At 49.7% G+C, this 19,654-nt stretch overlaps 4 protein-coding genes across 9 annotated transcripts; 2 read left to right on the top strand and 2 right to left on the bottom strand.

Moving 5' to 3' along the window:
* Window positions 1-12: 12 nt before the first annotated feature.
* Window positions 13-3,374, top strand: NEURL2 (neuralized E3 ubiquitin protein ligase 2). The gene is made up of 2 exons (XM_072801264.1): window positions 13-859; window positions 1,862-3,374. Exons 1-2 carry the CDS (start codon window positions 118-120, stop codon window positions 1,975-1,977), a joined length of 858 nt encoding a protein of 285 aa, XP_072657365.1. The 5' UTR covers window positions 13-117; the 3' UTR covers window positions 1,978-3,374.
* On the top strand, window positions 2,994-6,693 carry SPATA25 (spermatogenesis associated 25). Its single transcript, XM_072801265.1, has 2 exons — window positions 2,994-3,114; window positions 3,498-6,693. The coding sequence occupies exons 1-2, from the start codon at window positions 2,994-2,996 to the stop codon at window positions 4,127-4,129; spliced, it is 753 nt and encodes a 250-aa protein (XP_072657366.1). The 3' UTR covers window positions 4,130-6,693.
* On the bottom strand, window positions 5,072-7,904 carry ZSWIM1 (zinc finger SWIM-type containing 1). Of its 3 annotated transcripts, none has more exons than XM_072801253.1 (2): window positions 7,752-7,904; window positions 5,072-6,816 (listed from the first exon to the last, which is right to left on the bottom strand). In XM_072801253.1, exon 2 carries the CDS (start codon window positions 6,668-6,670, stop codon window positions 5,300-5,302), a length of 1,371 nt encoding a protein of 456 aa, XP_072657354.1. In that variant the 5' UTR covers window positions 6,671-6,816; window positions 7,752-7,904; the 3' UTR covers window positions 5,072-5,299. The 3 variants fall into 3 exon arrangements, with proteins under 3 accessions (XP_072657354.1, XP_072657355.1, XP_072657357.1); XM_072801254.1 differs by having other exon boundaries at window positions 7,555-7,787; XM_072801256.1 differs by lacking the exon at window positions 7,752-7,904 and adding an exon at window positions 7,601-7,728.
* Window positions 7,905-8,883: 979 nt separating this feature from the next.
* On the bottom strand, window positions 8,884-19,594 carry ZSWIM3 (zinc finger SWIM-type containing 3). Of its 4 annotated transcripts, none has more exons than XM_072801249.1 (3): window positions 19,177-19,594; window positions 18,805-18,900; window positions 8,884-11,311 (listed from the first exon to the last, which is right to left on the bottom strand). In XM_072801249.1, exon 3 carries the CDS (start codon window positions 11,242-11,244, stop codon window positions 9,376-9,378), a length of 1,869 nt encoding a protein of 622 aa, XP_072657350.1. In that variant the 5' UTR covers window positions 11,245-11,311; window positions 18,805-18,900; window positions 19,177-19,594; the 3' UTR covers window positions 8,884-9,375. The 4 variants fall into 4 exon arrangements, with proteins under 4 accessions (XP_072657350.1, XP_072657349.1, XP_072657348.1 ...); XM_072801248.1 differs by having other exon boundaries at window positions 18,805-18,947; window positions 19,177-19,315; XM_072801247.1 differs by lacking the exon at window positions 18,805-18,900 and adding an exon at window positions 11,973-12,070 and having other exon boundaries at window positions 19,177-19,314.
* Between the last annotated feature and the right edge of the window lie 60 nt (window positions 19,595-19,654).

The raw sequence follows: 19,654 nt of genomic DNA, 5'->3' as shown, positions 1-19,654 counted from the left end.
GGGGAAGGCAGTCGGGGGGGTGGGCGGGATACCTTACTTGGTGCCCCCGCGGTCACCCTCTGAGCACGCCGCCCAAAATAGCCCCCGGCGCCCGCCGGTCTGTCTCGTGGCCGAGAGATGGCTGCTGTCTCCGACCCCGTGGACCTGCGTGCGCCCTGGAGACCCGCGCGCCCCGAGCCCCCTCCCACCCGCTTCCACCAGGTGCACGGTGCCAACATCCGCGTGGACCCCTCCGGGACGCGGGCCACACGCGTGGAGAGCTTCGCTCACGGCGTATGCTTCAGTCGCGAGCCGCTGGCCCCGGGCCAGGTATTCCTGGTCGAGATCGAGGAGAAAGAGCTGGGCTGGTGCGGGCACCTGCGCCTCGGCCTGACCGCGCTGGACCCCGCCACCCTGGCCGCCGTGCCCGAGTTTTCGCTGCCCGACCTGGTCAGCCTCGGCCACACCTGGGTCTTCGCCATCACGCGCCATCACAACCGCGTGCCCCGGGAGGACCGCCCGGAGGCAGAGGCGTTGGCTCCCAGCCGCCCCCCTGCCCTCCTGGTGGAACCGTATCTGTGCATCGAGCAGTTTCGAATTCCCCGCGACCGTCTGGTGGGTCGCAGCCGGCCCGGGCTCTACAGCCATCTCTTGGATCAGCTGTATGAGCTGAACGTGCTGCCTCCGACCGCGCGCCGCAGCCGCCTGGGCGTTCTTTTCTGTCCGCGCCCGGACGGCACGGCCGACATGCACATCGTCATCAACGGCGAGGACATGGGCCCCAGCGCCCGGGGGCTGCCAGCCGCCCAGCCCCTCTACGCAGTGGTGGACGTGTTTGCCTCCACCAAGAGCGTGCGCCTGGTCCAGCTCGAGTATGGCTGTAGGTATCCCCCCCCTTGGGCAGCGACCCCTCCTGGCCCAGCGTGGGGACCGCAACTTGCTAGGATTCCCAAGCCAGCTGGCAAGGCCCTGCCTGGTCTGTCCAGCGTTAGTTTCGAAGTTGGGGGAATCTGACTTCAGATTCTCCCTCTGTTTGCGATCTTGGACAAGTAGCTCCCTGGCTCTGGGCCTCAGTTTGGCCATCTTGGCTGTGATCCATTAGGATCTTTGCTTTGCTAGTATTTTCTGTATTAACCTAGGGCAGGGATTCTAAACTGATTTTACACTTGGGCTGCTGTGTAAATGCTTTGCTCTTTTTTGTTTTGTTTTTTTGTTTTTTTTCTTTAAATCCTGTGCTCTTTTATTAGACAAATGCTCCTGGATTTGAGATCCCAGTTTATTTTTTTAAAGATTTTATTTATTTATTCACGAGAGAGAGAGAGAGAGAGAGAGGCAGAGACACAGGCAGAGGGAGAAGCAGGCTCCATGCAGGGAGCCTGATGTGGGACTCAATCCCTGGTCTCCAGGATCACGCCCTGGGCCGAAGGCAGCGCTAAACCGCTGAGCCACCCGGGCTGCCCTGGACATCCCAGTTTAAAGGCATTGTAGGTGCCAGAGTGAGACGTCTTAATCATAGGGTCTGGCCCTTTATAGCTCCATTAAGTCCCTTATTTATGAATTCAGTGAACTAGAACCCCTTTGGTGTCAGACCTGTGCTGGAGCCTGGGCCGTGCACAGGGGAATCAGGCACTACCTATAGCCCTCCACCCCCAAAACTGCTAAGGGAGGGTTAAAATAGAAATTGGCAGCATTGTGGATGTTTTGAAAGAGGTACTTATCTCAACCACACGTGCAGCCCAATGACGAAACCTAGGCCTTCAGAGCAGAAGTAACTAGCCCAAGCTAATGACAAAGGGAGAACCAGGACCTAGATCTTCTGGATGTCAGCCTCAGACCCCTCCCCCTCCATTTCAGTTTGTCTTTGACAGCCTTCTCTCCACAGTGCCGTCCCTGCAGACTCTGTGCCGCCTAGTCATCCAGAGGAGCGTGGTGCACCGGTTGGCCATTGATGGGCTCCACCTGCCGAAAGGACTTAAGGATTTCTGCAAGTATGAGTAGAGGCCTGCAGCCACCCTGGAACTGGGCCACATGAGCCTGTCCTGGCCCCGGAGCTGTGGCTGGTCTGAAACTGGCCATACTGCTGCTAGCCAGGCCTGGAAATAAACACAGCCGGTGCAGACACCAATCACTGGAGGGTCTCCTTGCCCTGGAAGCCCATGAGGGGCACTTCTTTTAGAATCACTGTGGGTCAGCAGGTCTGAACAAGAGAGAGCATTTCTGATGTCACCAAGACCAGTGGTTCCTAGCCTGGGACCCTACTCATTCAGGTTCTCTGGGATAAACTAAAGAGCTGATGCCCCAAACCCCATTTCCAGAGATTCTCATTCCATTTGTCAGAGGATCAGGCCTAGACCTTGTTCTTTTGTAAAAGCTCCTCAGAGATTCTAATACACAGCCAGGATTTAGGATTCCCCTAGAATAGAGATCTTGATTTTGGCATATATAATAACCATTTGAGGGACTTTGAAAATTACTGCTAACTGGATCCGACTCTGGGATTCTGATTTAATTGGTGTGAGGTGAGGCCGGGCATCAGGATTTCTGAATGCTCCCAGGAGAATTTAATGTGCATCCCAGGGTGAGACCCAGTGCCCTGGACCAACGACATCATTTTGGAGATGGGAAGCCAAAGCCTAGGATGGAAATGTATTCCAAAGTCACACAGCAGATGAATGAGTGCAGAGCACTCCTCTCATGCTGCAGAGCACAAAGCACTTGCCTCTATTTGTATCTCTGATCATTTGCTTCCATACAAATAGCTTCATATCATCCCTACAACTTCTGGTGAGGTAGTGGGTAGTCATTACTTCCACTTTACAGAGGAGAATATCGAGGAACAAAACTGTCTGAGTGATTTGCCCAAGGTAGAGGTAAGAACCTAGAATGTCCAGTTCCTGGTCCAGCACTCTTTTAACCCCATCCCATTGTAATATACAGGTTCTAGAATGAACAGGTCAATGCTGTGAGGTGGGTTCCAGGTGTAAAGGGCAGGGACTATGAGGTGACATTCTAGAATGGTGGGAAGGGTAGGACAGGAGGCAGATGACTGTTCCCTCACAAACGGGGGCTTTGGGGCAGCCATGTCCTACTTCGTGTCTCCACAAACTCATCAAGGTCTTCTGCCTTCCAGCCAAGGTGAGAGAGGGGCTCCTGGAATTGGAAGGGGTACCACAGCTTTCCCTGAAAACTTGTTTCCTGGCTCTGGGGAGGTGGAGGTTCTGCTGGACATTTTTGGGCTGGCCCTAGAGTCAATTCTGTGAAGAAAGCCATTCCAAAAGTCCTTGCCAGGAACTACCTGCTTGCTCACTCGTTCATTCAACAAACACTTCTCCATTCCTTACTTGGTGCTGGGGACTGGGGGTGTGGATATGAATAAAACACCTAGTTCCCAACCACTAGACAGCCCTCCTGGGCTGGTCTTAATTGCTCCTGTTTAATATTCTGCTCCTATGCCCTGCCCCTCAGGGCCTCCTGAAAGAGACCAAGAATAACATTCCATCTCATTCTTGTCTCTACAGGTGGGGCTGCTTCTCCAGGCTCATCCCTTGGCCTCTACAGTCCTGTAGAGCCAGTGGTGGTGGCCTCTGGTGGACTAGGCCCACTGAGCCAGAAAGCTGAGCAGGTGGCACCTGTTGCCCAGGCCTGGGGCCCAGCCCTGGCAGTGCCGGAAGCCAGGGGCTGCCCTGGGGGGGCTAGCTGGGAGATACTACAGTGGACTGAGTATGGCCGATACAACCACAAATTCCCCTATGCAAGGCAGCCAGAGAGCCTGGGCTGGGAGGATGGCTGCTCCAGAAGCAGAGCTCCCCAGCTGGGTGGCCCCAGCAGGCCTGGGCCCCTGCTGCTGTGTGGGCTGTCACCAGGGGTTCTACCGATGCCCTCCAAGGCAGGGGGGACGGAGGCCTGCTCCCAGCCTGACATCTGCATCCTTACCCTGGCCATGATGATCGCTGGCATCCCCACCGTGCCTGTCCCAGGCCTGAGGGAAGAGGACCTGATCCGGGCCGCTCAAGCTTTCATGATGGCCCATCCAGAGCCAGAAGGGGTTATGGAAGGGGCGCGGTGCGAGCAGACACATGCCCACACAGCCTCAGGGCAAATGCCCCTAATGAGATCCAGGAGAGGCCAGCCTCCTGGCTCCTGCTTGTAGCTGGATGAAATAGCACCAGACACATAGGGTGGCTTCTCCGCATGGTTTTTGGGCAGACAGAATTGGGGGTACCTGTGACAAGGATGGGGGGAGAGGGTGGTTGTTTGAGCCACCCTGATGAACACAAGCCTTTCATCTGAGTCATCAGGGCCCAGACCCCAGAAGTTTCTCCAGATACCACTAAGTCAGGAGATAGGTCTTCTCAGGGTAGTTACAATGAAAATTACCTGAGGGAGCCCAGCTTGGAGTGGAGGCCTCTTTTGTACAGTTTTGGGATTTGATCAAGATGTACAAAGTCCTAGGCCATGTGAACTTTCCTCTTACCTTACATTTCTCAGCCAGCTGAAGGCAAGTGAAGGGACGGACCAGAGGCAAGGAAGGAAAATGAACAGTTATTTGAGCGCCCACTGGTCATTGGGCCCATTACATGCAGGCTCTCCTTTAATCTCACCAATGCTCTGAGGATCTCCATTTTTACAGATGAACAGATTGAGCCTTTTGAGGGGTGACCTGCCTGATGTCCCAGAGCTAGTAAAAGGCACAACCAGGCCTCAAAAATCAGGCAGAGAAAAAACCCAAGATTTGCATGTAGTGTCAGACTCCAAAGTCTATTCTTTCCACAATATTTGCTGTCTTCTAGAAGACAACAAAAACTAGTCAAGTGCTGGAACAGGCAACATTTGACTTTAATGACCTCTGGGTGGGGACCGGGGGACAAAGGCTGGGATCCATCTCCTCTCCTCTGTGAGTCAGGTGAGTCATCTAATGACTGCAGAAGCTATTACCAACTCCTGCCCTTGATCCCTTATCTACCCCAGTGTCTTACTCTAGAACAGAAGCCACCTGTTTCAGTAAGGCCCTTGAGCTAAGTGGTTTTTAATCTTTTGAAAAGGCTGACAAACAAAAACCAAACCAAGAATATATATACAACAGAGACTGTGGTCAGCAAAGTCTAAAATATTTATTGCCAGGCCCTTTACAAAAAAGGTTTGCTGACTCCCGTCTTAGGGAACTAGACACATTTTAGGTAGCACGCTGTAGTAGAAGACCCTTGTCCTTTCCTGGGAAGAGGGCCCGCAGGAGTATAATAGTGTGTGTGTGTGTGTTGTGTGTGGGTGGGTGGGTGTGAGTGTGTACGTGTGTATGAACATCTCTGGGCATTTAGGGTAATCAGAGCTGAACCTGCTCATAAGGGCCGATCCAGCTGTCCGCCAGTTCCCGCAGGGTGCTGTACCTCCGTTCAAACTCCTCCTGGCTGCAGTGCTGCAAGAGCTGACCCACCTCCTCGGTGAGGAGAGCCACGGCCAAGTGCTTATCCAGTGTCTCACTCCACTTGCTGCCCAGGATGTTGTCTAGACTGGCAGCACAGCCTGCTGTCCACTGAGCTGGCAGCATGTCGGGCTGGAGCACCTGGTGGTGGGCACTGAGAATGGCTAGGATGTGGCGGCAGGGCAGGTGGAAGGCCTGGTGAAAGTAGCAGCTGCAGCTGGCAGGGGGCTGGGGCTGCACCCTATGGGTGTCCTCCAGGATCTGGATGTTCACCTTTTCTGAACCGGAGCCAATGAGGTGCACAGATTTTTGGACCACAGCGAGTTCACCCAGACAGAGCTGGGCAGCTGGCCCCGTGCAGATGGCATTGAGGGAGTGCTGGATGCGGGCTTCTACTAGCTGCTCCACTTTGGGGCTTTCGGGGCTGACGTCTAAGGCGGCATGATTGTTCTGGGGACTCAGGCCCAGGCTAAAACTTGCCTTGTCTCCAGAGTTCTGGTGCATGTATCGGAGCAGAGAGACCATGCCTTGTTCCACGCATGGGGTAGTGCCGAAGAACTGGCTGAGGACGCGGGTGGTGACCTCCAGGCCTTGGAAGTAGCGGCTGCTCTCAGCTCGGCTTCTCCAGCGGTGGGCCAGCCAGATGCGGTCGTTGAGCAGCCAGTGTGAGTGGAGCTCGGGCAGCTGGGTAGGAGGGATGCAGCTGCTCAGGAGTATATACAACTTCCTTAGGTTGCCAGCTGTGGCTGAGCACATCGTGCTCTGCAGGGAAGTAAGGAGCACCCTTTCCACAGGCTGTCCAAGTGACAGCTGATAGAACTTGCCCTGGAGGAACTTACAGATGTGGAAGGCTGAGAGCAGGACCTCGGCCGCGGGAAACTCCATAGCAAGGGTGGGCAAGGGGAGGAAGTGAGGATCCACCAGGATGGTACAGACTCTCTCCCATGCTGGGTTAAACTTCTTGAACACCTGGAACATCTGGGCCAGGCCCTCAGCATCCTCTTTGGCAGGAATGGCAAAGTAGACTGCCCGGGCGAGATGACCCTCCAGCTGCACCCGAGGTCCATCTACCAGGAAGGTATATAGCACCTTGCCCATTGGGTTATAGGTCCGGTGGATAAATAAGATCTCAGGGAAATGGGCAAAGACACCTTGCATAAAGCAGCTCTGGTAGTTGAGGGTATCTAACTGAGCAGTCTTGCTAACCTGATACAGCAGCATAGGTGGGTTTGGGTCCTCAATCAAGAGCTCATTCAGCATTGTCAGGGCCATGGGGGAGATGGGAGATGTCTAGATGCCACAGTCAAAATATTTTCTCTGCAAGGCTGCTGTCCAGGAGACTTTCAGGATCTCAAGCTCCAACTAAGCTGAAGCGTGAGGCTGGAATGTAGTTCCCCGATCTTGTTCCAAAGATGGGCCTATGGAGAGGAACAGAAGTTTAAGGAGACAGTAGGGGCTTGGTTCCTCAATTATTCATCCAGACAATATTGCTTACTCTGTATCCTCACTGTCCTGGGCGAGATACACAATAAACATGTAAAGAAAGATATAACAGGCAAGACCACAAAACTGGGTAACAGGTAGAAGGTAAGTTGGGGGAGGGAGGGATACTTCAGTTAAAGTGGTCAGGGAAGCTCTCTCTTGCTGGGGAGGGAGATGACATTGGAGCTGAGACCTAATTGATAAGCTGGCCATGGAAAGATTCAGTTCCAAGAGATTTAAATGGGTGTGAAGGCTAGAGCTGCATATGGTCTTTTTGTTTTTTTTCTCCTCAAACAGCATTTAAAATATTTGTTTAGCACATTATATTTACAGATTACTGCTTGGCATCCATTCTTCCATTTGGTCCTAGTATACATAAGAGAACTTTTATGATGCTGGGCAAGTCAGTGACTCCCTCTGAGCTTCAAGCCCTTGAACCACAAACAGGGGCTATCGAATGTGCATGGCTGACTTCTCCTGCCTCCCCGGAAATCCCTCTAAATGCAGTACTCTGTCCCAGTGTTTACTCAATTTGGCCCCAAACCGGGTTACTGTCCCCATTTTACAGATGAGAAACTGAGGTTCAAAGAGGTTAAGTGACTTGCCCACCATTACTCTGCAAGTAGCTGGAAGCTGAGCCTTTGGCTCGGCATCCTGGCTGCTTTGCACAGTACCTGAGGTCTAAACACCAGAGAGGGGGCGCAGCCTGTGACCTCTCACCCGGGTGGGAGGATGTAGAGGTCGGACGTTCTCGTCCCGAGTCCGGCCGGAGCCAGAAGAGAAGTCAACCTCCCACCCCTTTGGGAGCTGTGTCATGGCTGACCGCGGTCATCAGTTGCCTCACACCTCCACCCCTTCAGAAATCACTCACCCACGGCCTGGCTCCGTCGCCATTTCTCCCTATTTGACCCTGGCTCTGACTCTGACTGACCTCTAGGCTCACCAACCGCGGCGCCAGCTTCGCCGAGACTCGGGCCAATGGCCTGAAGAGTTCGCGTTCGGCCTTTGGGGCCTAGACCAATCGTAGCCCGGCGATCTGTGGGCGGGCGCTGTTCCCAGGGTTACGAGGGGCTCGGCTGGCGGTGGCCAATGAGAGCCCGAGGACACCGGGATCCTAGAGAGCCGGAGCCGGGAGGCTGGAACTCCGCAGCCCCGCGTGGGGACCGGACGCGGGAAGGGCATGTTGCTATGGAAACTCCTCAGGGGTCGAAAATTTAAAGGGAAATAAACAGCGGTGCTTTATGAATTTTTTTTTTCTTGTCTGGTCAAATTCCAAAGCCTGGGGGAAGGTAGAGGGGAGGAAAGGGTGCCTCTGTAATAGTACCGTGTCTCCTGCCTTATGGGGAAACTGAGGCCCAGGCCTCGAAATCTGCCCTCTCCATTACAGCTGAGGAAATCCAGATCTTGCGAGAGCTGAACCTGGTGCCGCCCAGCCCCGCCCCCTCCATTGTTTTGTAGAAGAGATCCGGTAGCGCGCGGTGATCTTTTTAAGGTCAGGGCAGACTGGCGGACGAGCGCAGGAACCAAGGCTGACTGCCACCCTTGACCTCGGTTCCCCTGAACAGAACATCCTGGAAAGCTGGGTAGCTCCCAGGATTTAGGTGGTTAAGATTATAAACTAGCAACAACAAAAGTCCAGGCTGGTGCTTAGAACTGGAAGGAAAAAGTTCGGTTTACATAAATCTAGATGGCAAATTGGGATTAGAACAGGCCAAGACTTATTTTTACAGATGAGGAACCTAGGGTCAAAGAAATTAGAAACCTGCCCACAGTCTCCCAGCAAGTGCAGGTAGTAGACTCTAGGGTTCAGGTTCCCCTCGCCCCACATCTATTTGGTGGGTTCCTGCTAGAATTCAAAGCAGCATGAAATCCTTGTCGAAGGCTTGGTTGGTGGGAAGAGGATGAAGTTGGTGGCAGACTGCTAAGTCTTTGAATTTAAGGCATCAGATTCTGTTTGGCCCCACAACCCCCATTAGATTCCTTCCCTGTCCAAACAGCACACATTTCCCCAGCTTGTTTGATTTTATTAAAAAAACAAAACAAAAAAAACTTTAATGTGAATAAAAATAAGTACAAATAACAGATTCTTTGTAAAGAGCAGCAACAGCCAAGGATCACCCTCTGTCCCTGAAAACAGGTCCTTTTCCCAGGCATAGACTGTCTCACCCTATACTAGGGCAGGAGTTCATCTCTAATGGGAGTGAGATCTCTGATCTCAGGAGACAGGGCAGAAAGAGGGATGACCTTTCAGCATGGAGATAACTTTGGCCTTGACAATGAAGGAGGGTCCCAAAGAATGACAAAGGTAGGGCAGAAGAGGGGTAGGCTCGAAGGACTGTCTGTAGTGGGGTTCTTCTACCCCCTGATGTAACTATCTTCCTAGCCCTACGTAGGGACACTGGTTGAAATGCTGACCCCTAGCATGTCCTGCCCGCCTTGGGCTCTCCGACTTCCAAGGAGAGGGATCTGTGGTCCAGCGTGCCAGTGCTAGTGCTTCAGTCATGAATTGTGGCTCCAGCAAGAGGGAGTCCCTCCCCTTCCTCTGGCTTTCCCCAGAGGAAAGGGAGGCGGCCTACATCCTTGAAGTCCTCTGGCTGCTGACTGGGCTCAGGAGGCTGGCAGGGGTCCGCCCAGATGTCCACAATCTTGCGCAGGGTGGAATAGCGCTCCTCTAGCTCTGGCCCTTCACTCTGCATGAGCAGGTTTGCCAGCTCCCTGCTTAGGTCCTGAATCATGTCACTCCGTCCTTGCTTCCCTGGCTGGCCTGTGTTTGGGACCATGACAGGGTCCCGGAGCTCCCCGTTGGGCCCGAGGAGGTGCTGGTACCTCTTCTGCCACCGGCGGCACACCATGGCTTCACCCACGGGCTTCTGGCTGGTATGCAGCAGGGCCAGAATGTGCCGGCATGGCAGGTGGTACGACTGTTGAAAGGAACAGCTGCAGCTACAGCCATCTTTGCTAACATGGTGAGAATCCTCCAGTAGCTGAATGTCCACAGAGGAGCCAGCCAGGTCCACCAGGTGGGTGGAGTTCTGTACCACCTCCCACTCGTTCTGGCACAGCTTATAGGCCAGCTGGGAGCCACTCTCATGCAAGGCATCCAGCATGCCACCCCGGGAGGGCCATACCTGTGGCTGCTGCTGCAGCTGCAACCGCTGGGGGCCGGGCTTGGTCTCTTCCATGGGGAGCCTGCTGAGACTGCCCGCACAGACTCCAAACGCCTTCTTGGGTTTTGGTGGCAGGCTGGCTGGCCGGGCTCTCTTTAACTTGGGAGGAGCTGTGGGCACATTCTTCAAGCCTTTGGTATTAAAGAAGTCTATATAATCTACAAAGCGGAGGATACAGTCCAGCAAAGACTGCTGTTCCCGGAAAAGGCTGGACACCTTGCTGGTGACGACATCTAGGCTGTCCATGTATGTGTTACACGCATGTAGGCCTTTCCTCACGTGCATGTACCATAGCAGCTCACAGGAGAACCAGTGGGCCTGGAGGAAGCTGAAGAGCTCCTCGTCTAGGAGGGCTTGGGACATCTGACAGAGATTTTGCAGGCTGGCATCAGAAGTGACAAATACCGCCTCCCGCAGGGCTTCCTTCATTAGCCTTTTAAAGGATGGATTTGCTGAACTCCGATGCAACTTCTTCTCCAGGAGCCGGGTGGTGTGGTAGATAGAGAGGAGGATGCGCGCAGCGGGGAAGATCTCCTGCAGGATGGCTCGATGGGGGAAGGAGGGGTCCACAAACACCACCTTGACCTTGGGCCAGTCACAGTTGAACTCCGTGAAGATACTCAGCATCTTGGCCACAGAGGTAGCCGTCTCAGCCTGAAGCACGGCAAAGTGTACCACTCGACCCTCTCGTTCCTTGTTCTCCACCAAGAAAGCATAAAGGATGTGGCCCTGGGCATTCTCCACCCGGTGTAGCAAGAGATTCTCTGGGAAGCGGATAAACAGATCACTCATCTTGCTGCTCTGGAAGCTCAACCGGTCCAGGTCTTGGCTGTTGCCCACGCTGAGTGAAGCCATGGAACCCTCATCCACCTTAAGAAAGTTTTTCATCACTTTGGCTATCTTGGCCAGGTCAGAAGGAGTGATTCCCTCCTGCTCTGGCTTTGAGGGTGTTTGGACCTTATCTAAGCAAAATGATGGTTCAACAAGGGACTTCTTGGCCAGGTCAAGGTCCTTCTCGATCATGGGCTGCGCAGGCTGGGGTTTCTGTAGGCATACGGTCTTCTGAGATTTGCCAGCGGTGTCTCCTCTGGGACCTGCAGTTTTGTAGTCAACGTGGATGTGCTGGGTGTTGAGTTCACTGATGAACAATCTATCCAGTTTCTCATTGTACCGCAGGAGCAAGTATGCTGGGCACATGTCCACCTCTGATGTTCTCTTCCTGTTTGACTGAGTCCGAATACAGACAAATTTCACCTGCACATATCTAAGGAAGGTAGAGGTGACAGTGAGAAAGGTACTGCCCACCCCTTTCTAAGACAAGACCCCGTAGGGACTTACAGTGGCTGCTATGTGTCCCAGAGACCACGAGGCAGTGTAGGACGTAGGGAAGGAAAACTGATATTCACATTCCAATCCCAAAGTGTTTAGCTCTTTTGTCAAGACCCTGCCCAACTGACACTGCGTTCATTTTCATCATCAGTTCGAAGCCCCCACTCCTTTCATTCATGCTCTGTGGCCTGTCTGCAGCTCCCAGTGATTCAGCATGAGGCAAGACACGAGGGAAAACAGACAAGAGGCGGCAGCAGAGGGCCAGCTGGTTACTCACTGTTTAAAATGTCCTTTTTGTTCCTGCCTTTTGGGGAACTACTGCTTTTGCCTCCTCCTCCTCCAGACAGCAAAGATACAAGTGGCCTTCTCTCAGAGGAAAGATCTCTATTCATCTTTCATTTATTTTTATTATTATTTTTTTTTCATCTTTCATTTAAACAAAAATGTCCAAATCCCAAGAGAGTCTAAGAATCCCGGAGCTAGATGACCTTCGGGTCCCTTCAGCTTTGCCATTCTAGGATGAAAGTGATGATTCAAAGGAGAGGGATAGGGGCACCTACGTGGCTCAATCAGTTAAGCATCTGCCTTTGGCTCACCTCATGATCCCAGGGTCCTGGGTTCAAGCCACAGCCTCTCCTTCTACCCCTCCCTCTCACTCATGTTCTCACATGCTCTGCTGTCTCTCTCAAATAATCTTAAATAAACAAACAAAGGAGAGGGGTAATTAAATTGAATATCTGTTCTTTTCCTATCGTCATTCAACCCATGTTTCGAGACCAAATCAGGTCTCACCTTCTCCAGTAAGCCTTTGTGGATGTTTCAACCCATAGTAACTGCTCCCTTCTTGGAATTCATTGCATTTATTTAACATAAAAGGCTTAAAACTTCTCTGGGTGGCAGCATAACTAGTGGTTAAACTGGAGATGCTGGAGGCTGACTACCTGGATATTAATAAGGGCTCCATCACTCGTAAGATCTTTGACTTTATGCAAGTCACTTTACCTCTCTGTGCAGTTTCCTAGTCATAAAATGAGACTGTCTTATTAAGACTGTTATGAGGATTAGCTCTGTCTGGCTCAATGGGTAGAATGTACAACTCTTAATCTTGGGTTTGTAAGTTTGAGCTCCACCACACTGGGTGTAGAGATCATTTAAAAATAAAATCTTAGGGATCCCTGGGTGGCGCAGCGGTTTAGCACCTGCCTTTGGCCCAGGGCACGATTCTGGAGACTCGGGATTGAATCTCACGTCGGGCTCCTGGTGCATGGAGCCTGTTTCTCCCTCTGCCTGTGTCTCTGCCTCTCTCTCTCTCTGTGACTATCATAAATAAATAAAAATTAAAAAAAAAAAAATAAAATAAAATCTTAAAAAAAAAAAAAGAGGAGCTTCTGGGTGGCAATGTGGTTGAGTGTCTGCCTTTGGCTCGGGTCATGATCCCGGGATTCTGGAATCAAGTCCCACATCAGGCTCCCAGCGGGGAGCCTGCTTTTCCCTCTGCCTATTCTTTGCCTCTCTCTGTGTCTCTCATGGATAAATAAAATCTTAAAAAAAAAAAAAAAAAAAGATTGTTATATGTATTAAAGAAGCCTGAGACATAATAGCCCAGAGCCTGGTTCACCCTTTTATTTATGCTAAATCAAAGTCTGCTACTGTTATTACAGCTCTTATGTCTTATGACATTCTCTTGGAGGTTTATAAAGTACCTTTATAATTGGATGGGGCTATTGTCAAGTGACAGGACTGAGTTATTTCTCAGTGTATTCCAAGCACCTAACACAATGCTATTCTTTCAGCAGATGCTTATCAAAGATGTTCTGATAAATGACTCATAGACCATGGGTGGCACAGGTTGCACCCCTGCCTCCTCAGGGAGTGTCCCAGCAACAAGAAGGGAAAAAAAATCTCAGCCTCTAGCATGACGTGACACAGCCTGGACTTCTCACTAACCCTTTCCGAACACTCTAATCTTGCTGGTCCTGTCTACCCACCCTGTGGGGTAAGCTTAGAAAAACAGGATACGTCAGGTCTACAATAACAGGGTGGCATGGCCCAGGGCTGGAAATGCCTGTACCTGTTGTGTGCATAGTGCTGGGATGGCAACACCATCCCTAGCTCAGGGCCAGGAGGGGCTGGGGCAGCCAACTGGTATGGCAAGGCCAGTCATAGTGACCGAGGTGTTGCCTCTGCCTATCTCACTAGCCTCTCTTCCCACCCCCTCACCATCTCACATTTTGTGCCCTAGAAAGACAAACTGCCAGCATCCTGTACTCACTATGCTGTCTCTCAGTTCTCTGCCTTTGCTTGTATTTATCTCTCTCTGGAATGCCCTTCCCACCTGTTTTCATCTTAAAGCTTACTCATTCTTCAGGACTATGTGCAACCATCAATGTTTCTAGGAAGCCTTCCCCAAGCCCACAGACTGGGCCCTACTCTTTTGCTGGCTTAAGATCTTAGCATAGCCCTAGCTCATCAAATGAGATTGACTTCATGTGTTCTGTTTTTTTTTTTTTTTAAGATTTTATTTATTTATTCATGAGAGACACAAAGAGAGAGGCAGAGACACAGGCAGAGGGAGAAGCAAGTTCCCCGCAGGGAGCCTGATGCGGACTTCATTCCTGGACCCGGATCCCATCCTGAGCCCAAGGCAGATGCTCAATTGCTGAGCCACCCAGGTGTCCCATGAGCCACCCAGGCATCCCAACTTCATGTGTTCTTAATGCAGGTTTGTTAGGCTACTCTGAAAAAAGATACTGGTGAACACCAACCATAAGGGTCTTTCAAACCTTTCCTGATCCTATTAATGACTGACTGTACCTCCCAGGGTACAGCATTCTAATTTGGCATTCTAATTCCTCGTATTCCACGTCTATACCCAATATGTTAACAAGGCTTTTACAGTCTTTCCTGCCAGTACTACATGTATTAAGGTATCATATGCCAGGCTTTATTAAGCCCCTAATGTGCACCATTTTATACTAGGAAAGGGGTTCTATTATCCTAATTTTACAGATGGGGACACAGGCTTAAAAATGTTCTCAAGGATAAGAATTTGGGATATGAACTAAGCCTGCTTGGCTAGTGTCTGTGTAGTTAACCCTTATGCTGCCTGTCTTGTCAAAATCTCTCTCCTTTCTCAGAATAATAATTTTTACCCCTTCAGCTTGACCCTCAACACACTAGTCAGGTCCAATAACTTCCTTATAGATCACTAAATGTCCTTGTTGGCATCATGCATTTCAAACATAATAGGTACTAGAGTGAAGCTTGCTTTTTTCCCTGCTTTGCTTCAGCTTTTTTATTGAGATATAACCTGCCTACAATAAAGTATACAAATCTTTTGTTAAGAATTTGTTGAGCGGGGATCCCTGGGTGGCTCAGGGGTTTGGCGCCTGCCTTTGGCCCAGGGCATGATCCTGGAGTCCTGGGATCGAGTTCCACATTAGGCTCCCTGCATGGAGCCTGCTTCCCCTTCCGCCTGTGTCTCTGCCTCTCTCTCATGAATAAATAAAATCCTTAAAAAAAACAAAAACAACCTTGTTGAGCACTTCTGTTATTATAGTCTGTACCTAGTTGCCTCCCAGCTTAAAGCATTGACTCCTGAGGGCAGGCACAAGGCTTCATATCTTTTTTTCTGTTTTGTTTTAATATATTTAAAAAAATTTTTATTTATTTATGATAGTCACACAGAGAGAGAGAGAGAGAGAGAGAGAGAGAGGCAGAGACATAGGCAGAGGGAGAAGCAAGCTCCATGCACCGGGAGCCTGACATGGGATTCGATCCCAGGTCTCCAGGATTGCGCCCTGGGCCAAAGGCAGGCGCCAAACCGCTGTGCCACCCAGGGATCCCAAGGCTTCATATCTTTAAGAATCCCCCTTAGTGCTTATATCACAGACTGCTCACTCGGGATCTGGAGGGAGTCAGCCAGCCTTCCTTCCCATCCACTTTCTAGGCGTTTATATTCCCTACTGGACAGCATCACCAGTGTGCTCCCGTGTTGGCTCCCATAGCTGGCACCCACCAGATGCTTGAAGCACATGTGCCAAATGAACATTAAATGATTCTCCTCATATAACATGAGAAGTTTACTAGGCAGAGCACGGGGAACATTCTGTCAGACAACTTGGCTTCTGGTCCTAGCATTGTTACTTTCACTACGACATGGGACAAGTCCTTTGTTTAATTTCAAACATTTACCAAGTCCCGCTATGTACTGAATACTACAGTAGTTGTTCACAGGGCTACATAGACTCATTAGTCTCCACTCTCTAAGTCTAGTGAACAGAGAGAGACTCACATAGGTAGCCAGTGAAGTCAAAATCAAGTGAATGGTTAAGGAGAGGTACAAGCAATATTACTCACAATCAAACAAAAGAGTAATTCCCTCTATGGGAACTTGTATGGATTAACTACGGATTTTGATTAATTTTACATAAGATTTGTGTCCTTGTGTGTAAATCATACCTTCAGCAATGAATAGGATTTTTATAGGTAAAGTCATTTTAGACAATGTAACTTGAGTTAGGACCAAGACTCTGAGTCAGAAGATCTGAGTTTAAGTTCTAGCTCTACCACTTATTAGCTGTGTGAGCCTGGACAAGTCATTTCACTTCCTCTTAGCCTCCAAATCCTTATCTGTAAACACAGAAATAACAAGAGTACTGGTCTATAGTTCATCACAATACCTCATCCCAAACCAATTAGAAGTCAGCATCTCATCCAAAACCAATCAGAACCACTAGAAGTGAATTCATTTAAAATGTTGTGACTGCATCTGTGGGTTGCTAACTCAACAGCCCTTAGCCCCTTCTTCCTTACTAACAGCAAGCCAATTTAATTTGGGTTGCCATTCCTCCCCCACATAGCTAAGTACTTCAGGGCTAGTCTAAGCCAATTAAGGTAATCTCATTAGGAATGGGTATGGATACTGGCCCAATTCTGAAGAAAAAAACATGAGAGGATATCTGCAGGAAACCAAGGAAGGCTTTTCCCTTTGGATATGACCTCTGCCTTCGTGAGGAGCCTTTCTGCAGGCAAAGCTTGAGACCTGAGGATGGCAGAGTAGAAAGACACAAAAAGCCTGGGTCACGGAAACAATCACCCTCAGAGGCCCCCCTCTGAGCTTCTAAGAAGCCATTTTGAGTCAGAGTTTTCAGTTAATTGCAGCCAAAAAACATTCCCCACAAACAACAGAGTACTATTTACTATTACTATTACTATTTATCAGAGTAAATAGTGGAAAAAAAAGACTTGAGTGAAACTTAATCTTATAATAGACTTGAGTGAAACTTAATCTTATAATAGACTAAAATTATGAAGTTAATATATTTAGGGGCACCTGGCTGGGTTAGTTGGAAGACCAAACAACTCTTGATTTCAGAGTTGTGATTCAAGCCCCATGTTGGGTGTAGAGATCACTTAAATAAATAGTTTAAAAAATATTATATTTAACAAAATGTAGGTTATAATGGCAGCTGTATACAAATTCTTAAAATAAAGCATGATTTACAGTATCAAATGTTTTTTTTTCCCCCTGGTGCATTTTCCCCAAACACCGATACTTTATTCATGTCTCTCTTTCACAATATGGAAAGGTTTTATGGAAATATTCCTAAGCTCTATCAGGCTTCCCAAGGACCTAATTTAATTCTTCACTATGCAAATCCTTTGTCAAATTCCTCACATAATCAGCCTTGTTGACTTCCCTTCTTCCCTTGTTCATGGGTGTCAGGCTGAGGGAGATGGAAGGGGTTCTCCATCATTACTTTCAGAGACCCAAGTCCTACAGGTCTTGGGAGATGTGTAATTTCAGCCTGCAATTCATTTTATTTCCATTGTATTATCCTAATGTTTACCACATCCATTGATTAGCCAGAAACTGAGTGCCAAAGATGCTAATGAGACTGGTAGAGATAAGCAGGACATTATTAAATAGTGACTAATTTTTTTAGTGGCTGGTTTATTAGCATGATTTTTGTATGACATCTACTTTCCTACTGGGCCTTGTGCCTATGGATACATGGAAAATGAAAACTCAGATAACAAGGTTCAAAGGGTGTGATGAGGATTAAATAAAACAATGCCTGTAAAATCAGAGTGTCTGGAATGCAGTAGCTATTAAACTGAATGGCAGCGGGGAGAGACAGAATACTTCATGGAGTGTTTGAAAAATATCAATCCCCCAAAAGAAAAACAAAACAACTGTATATAAAAATATGAGAGGGGAAACTGGGTATAAAAATCAAAGAAGTTGGGCAGCCCGGGTGGCCCAGCGGTTTAGCGCCGCCTTCAGCCAGGGGTGGAATCCTGGAGACCTGGGATCGAGTTCCATGTAGGGCTCCCTGCATGGAGCCTGCTTCTCCCTCTGCCTGTGTCTCTGCCTCTCTCTCTCTCGATCTGTGCCTGTCATGAATAAATAAATCTTTAAAAAAAAAAAAAAATAGGTAAACTTCTCTTAAAAAAAAATCAAGTTCCAAGTGGAATGGGACTTTTGATCATTTAGTGATAATTCCCACAGCACATTTGCCTCTCAAAGTACTGAGTCCCAGTACCATTTTCTAACATGTCCTCATTACAGTTTCGGAGTACTTACAGAGCACCACGTTTCTGCTCCTATACGCATTTCTGTTTACTCTTCACCGCATCCATCTCATTTTACAGAGGATGAAACGGTCACAGAAATGAAGTGTTCCCCAACTTCCAGTGTAAAGCCTGTCTTTCTGGCTCCAGAGCTCTCCCTTTTAACCACTGATGGGGTTCAGGACAGGCTGCCCCAGAATTTGCCACTTTGGCATGTGGATTATTCTGAGCTGAAAACTGTCAAGGTCCAACAGACTCAAGAAGAGCTTTTCTCCTCTCCCTTAACTGCCTAACAATAATTTAGACAGGGAGCTTGTACTGTTCCTTGAGTTGGCCTCCTCAGAGTGTGTTCAAATCTAAACTGATTTGCAATTTTTAAAAAGTGGAGATATTGCCCCAAATTTGGATTTCTGACTTGTCCTGCTCCCATTTCTGGCAACACCGGATCTTCATTTCCACCTGGTGGCCATTAGCTGGAGTTGATTAGATAGGGCCTGCTCTCCATGTCACCACACACCTCTGTGGTCTCTGCTACAAAGACCTGGAGTCCGTTGTTATTTCATCATTCTTTCTCTTAGGGTGAAATTAAAACTTTCTGACGCTGGGCTGTTTCACCCAAGCCCTGAAGACAATGGAGTTGTCAACCCTCTCCGCCTGTTTTCTCAGCTGCCAAAAGGGAAAAACAGCATTTAACTATAATTCTCAATACAGCCCTGCCTGGTAAAGCATGCACACAACAGCGAAGGATGCCTGGGGCATGGGAAGTGTTTGAAAAAACGGTTGTTAATCTCAGAAGCTCGAGAACCACGTAGAAAACAAACGAATGAATGAGCAAACTAACCAACAACTGACCGCGTTCATTGCTTTGTCAAGAGAACACTGATGGAGGAAATCATCCCAGAGGCGTTTTGTATCCATTTGTGAAGACGGTACTTTGTACGAGGGATACTGCAGGTGCTCAAAGAATGGGGCAAATTGCAGTTATTTCAGGAAAGCTATAATGGAGTGAATGAATGAAGGGGGAGTGGGTGGTCAAAAAGCGATGCCTTGGGAATGTTTTGCTCTTTCCACCAGGCACAGGACAAGTGCTCGGTGCCTGTTGATTGCCCTGAGACCGGGGCCCAGCTGCGCTCCCTCCTCCTCCTCCTCCAAGGCCTCCCTCCAGGGGACAGTCCGGCCTCCTCCCCACCCTCCTGCCCCGCCCCAGACCTGCCCCGCCCTTACAGGATGTCCTCGCGGATGCAGGTGCCATGGTTGAGGTTGTGGAAGCGGACGGAGACGCAGTCCCTGAGAATGAAGGAGCACCTGTTCTCCTTTTTGTAGGCGCTGAAGCACTCCTTGAAATCCTCGTAGGTCTTGAAGCAGCTGCCCAGCTCCATGGCCGCCCCCTCAGCCCACACCAGGGGCTGGCCCCCGGATCAACACTAGGGTTCAGAGGTCACACTGTGAGGGCCTACAGGCTGGCGCATGTCCAGGATGCCTTAAGGGTCGGCCTCAGCTGAGTGGCCTGTTACGGGGCTCAGGAGGAGCCCTAAGGGCCGAGAGGGCTTAGGGGTCTGGGGGCGTCTTTGCTTTCTCACAGAGGGGAAATGACGCTCAGCTCTTATTATTCAGCCCTGGGTTCCGCCCCCTCACAGTTACATCCAATCACACACGGTATTCCCAGACTGGCACTCATTTTCTCCAATCGCTAGAGAAAGCT

This window comes from Canis lupus, chromosome 26 (genome assembly GCF_048164855.1).
Source record: "Canis lupus baileyi chromosome 26, mCanLup2.hap1, whole genome shotgun sequence".
In the NCBI taxonomy this organism is placed as follows: Eukaryota; Metazoa; Chordata; class Mammalia; order Carnivora; family Canidae; genus Canis; species Canis lupus.
Note: the sequence above shows the minus strand (reverse complement) of the source record. Positions and strands in the feature narration are given on the sequence as shown.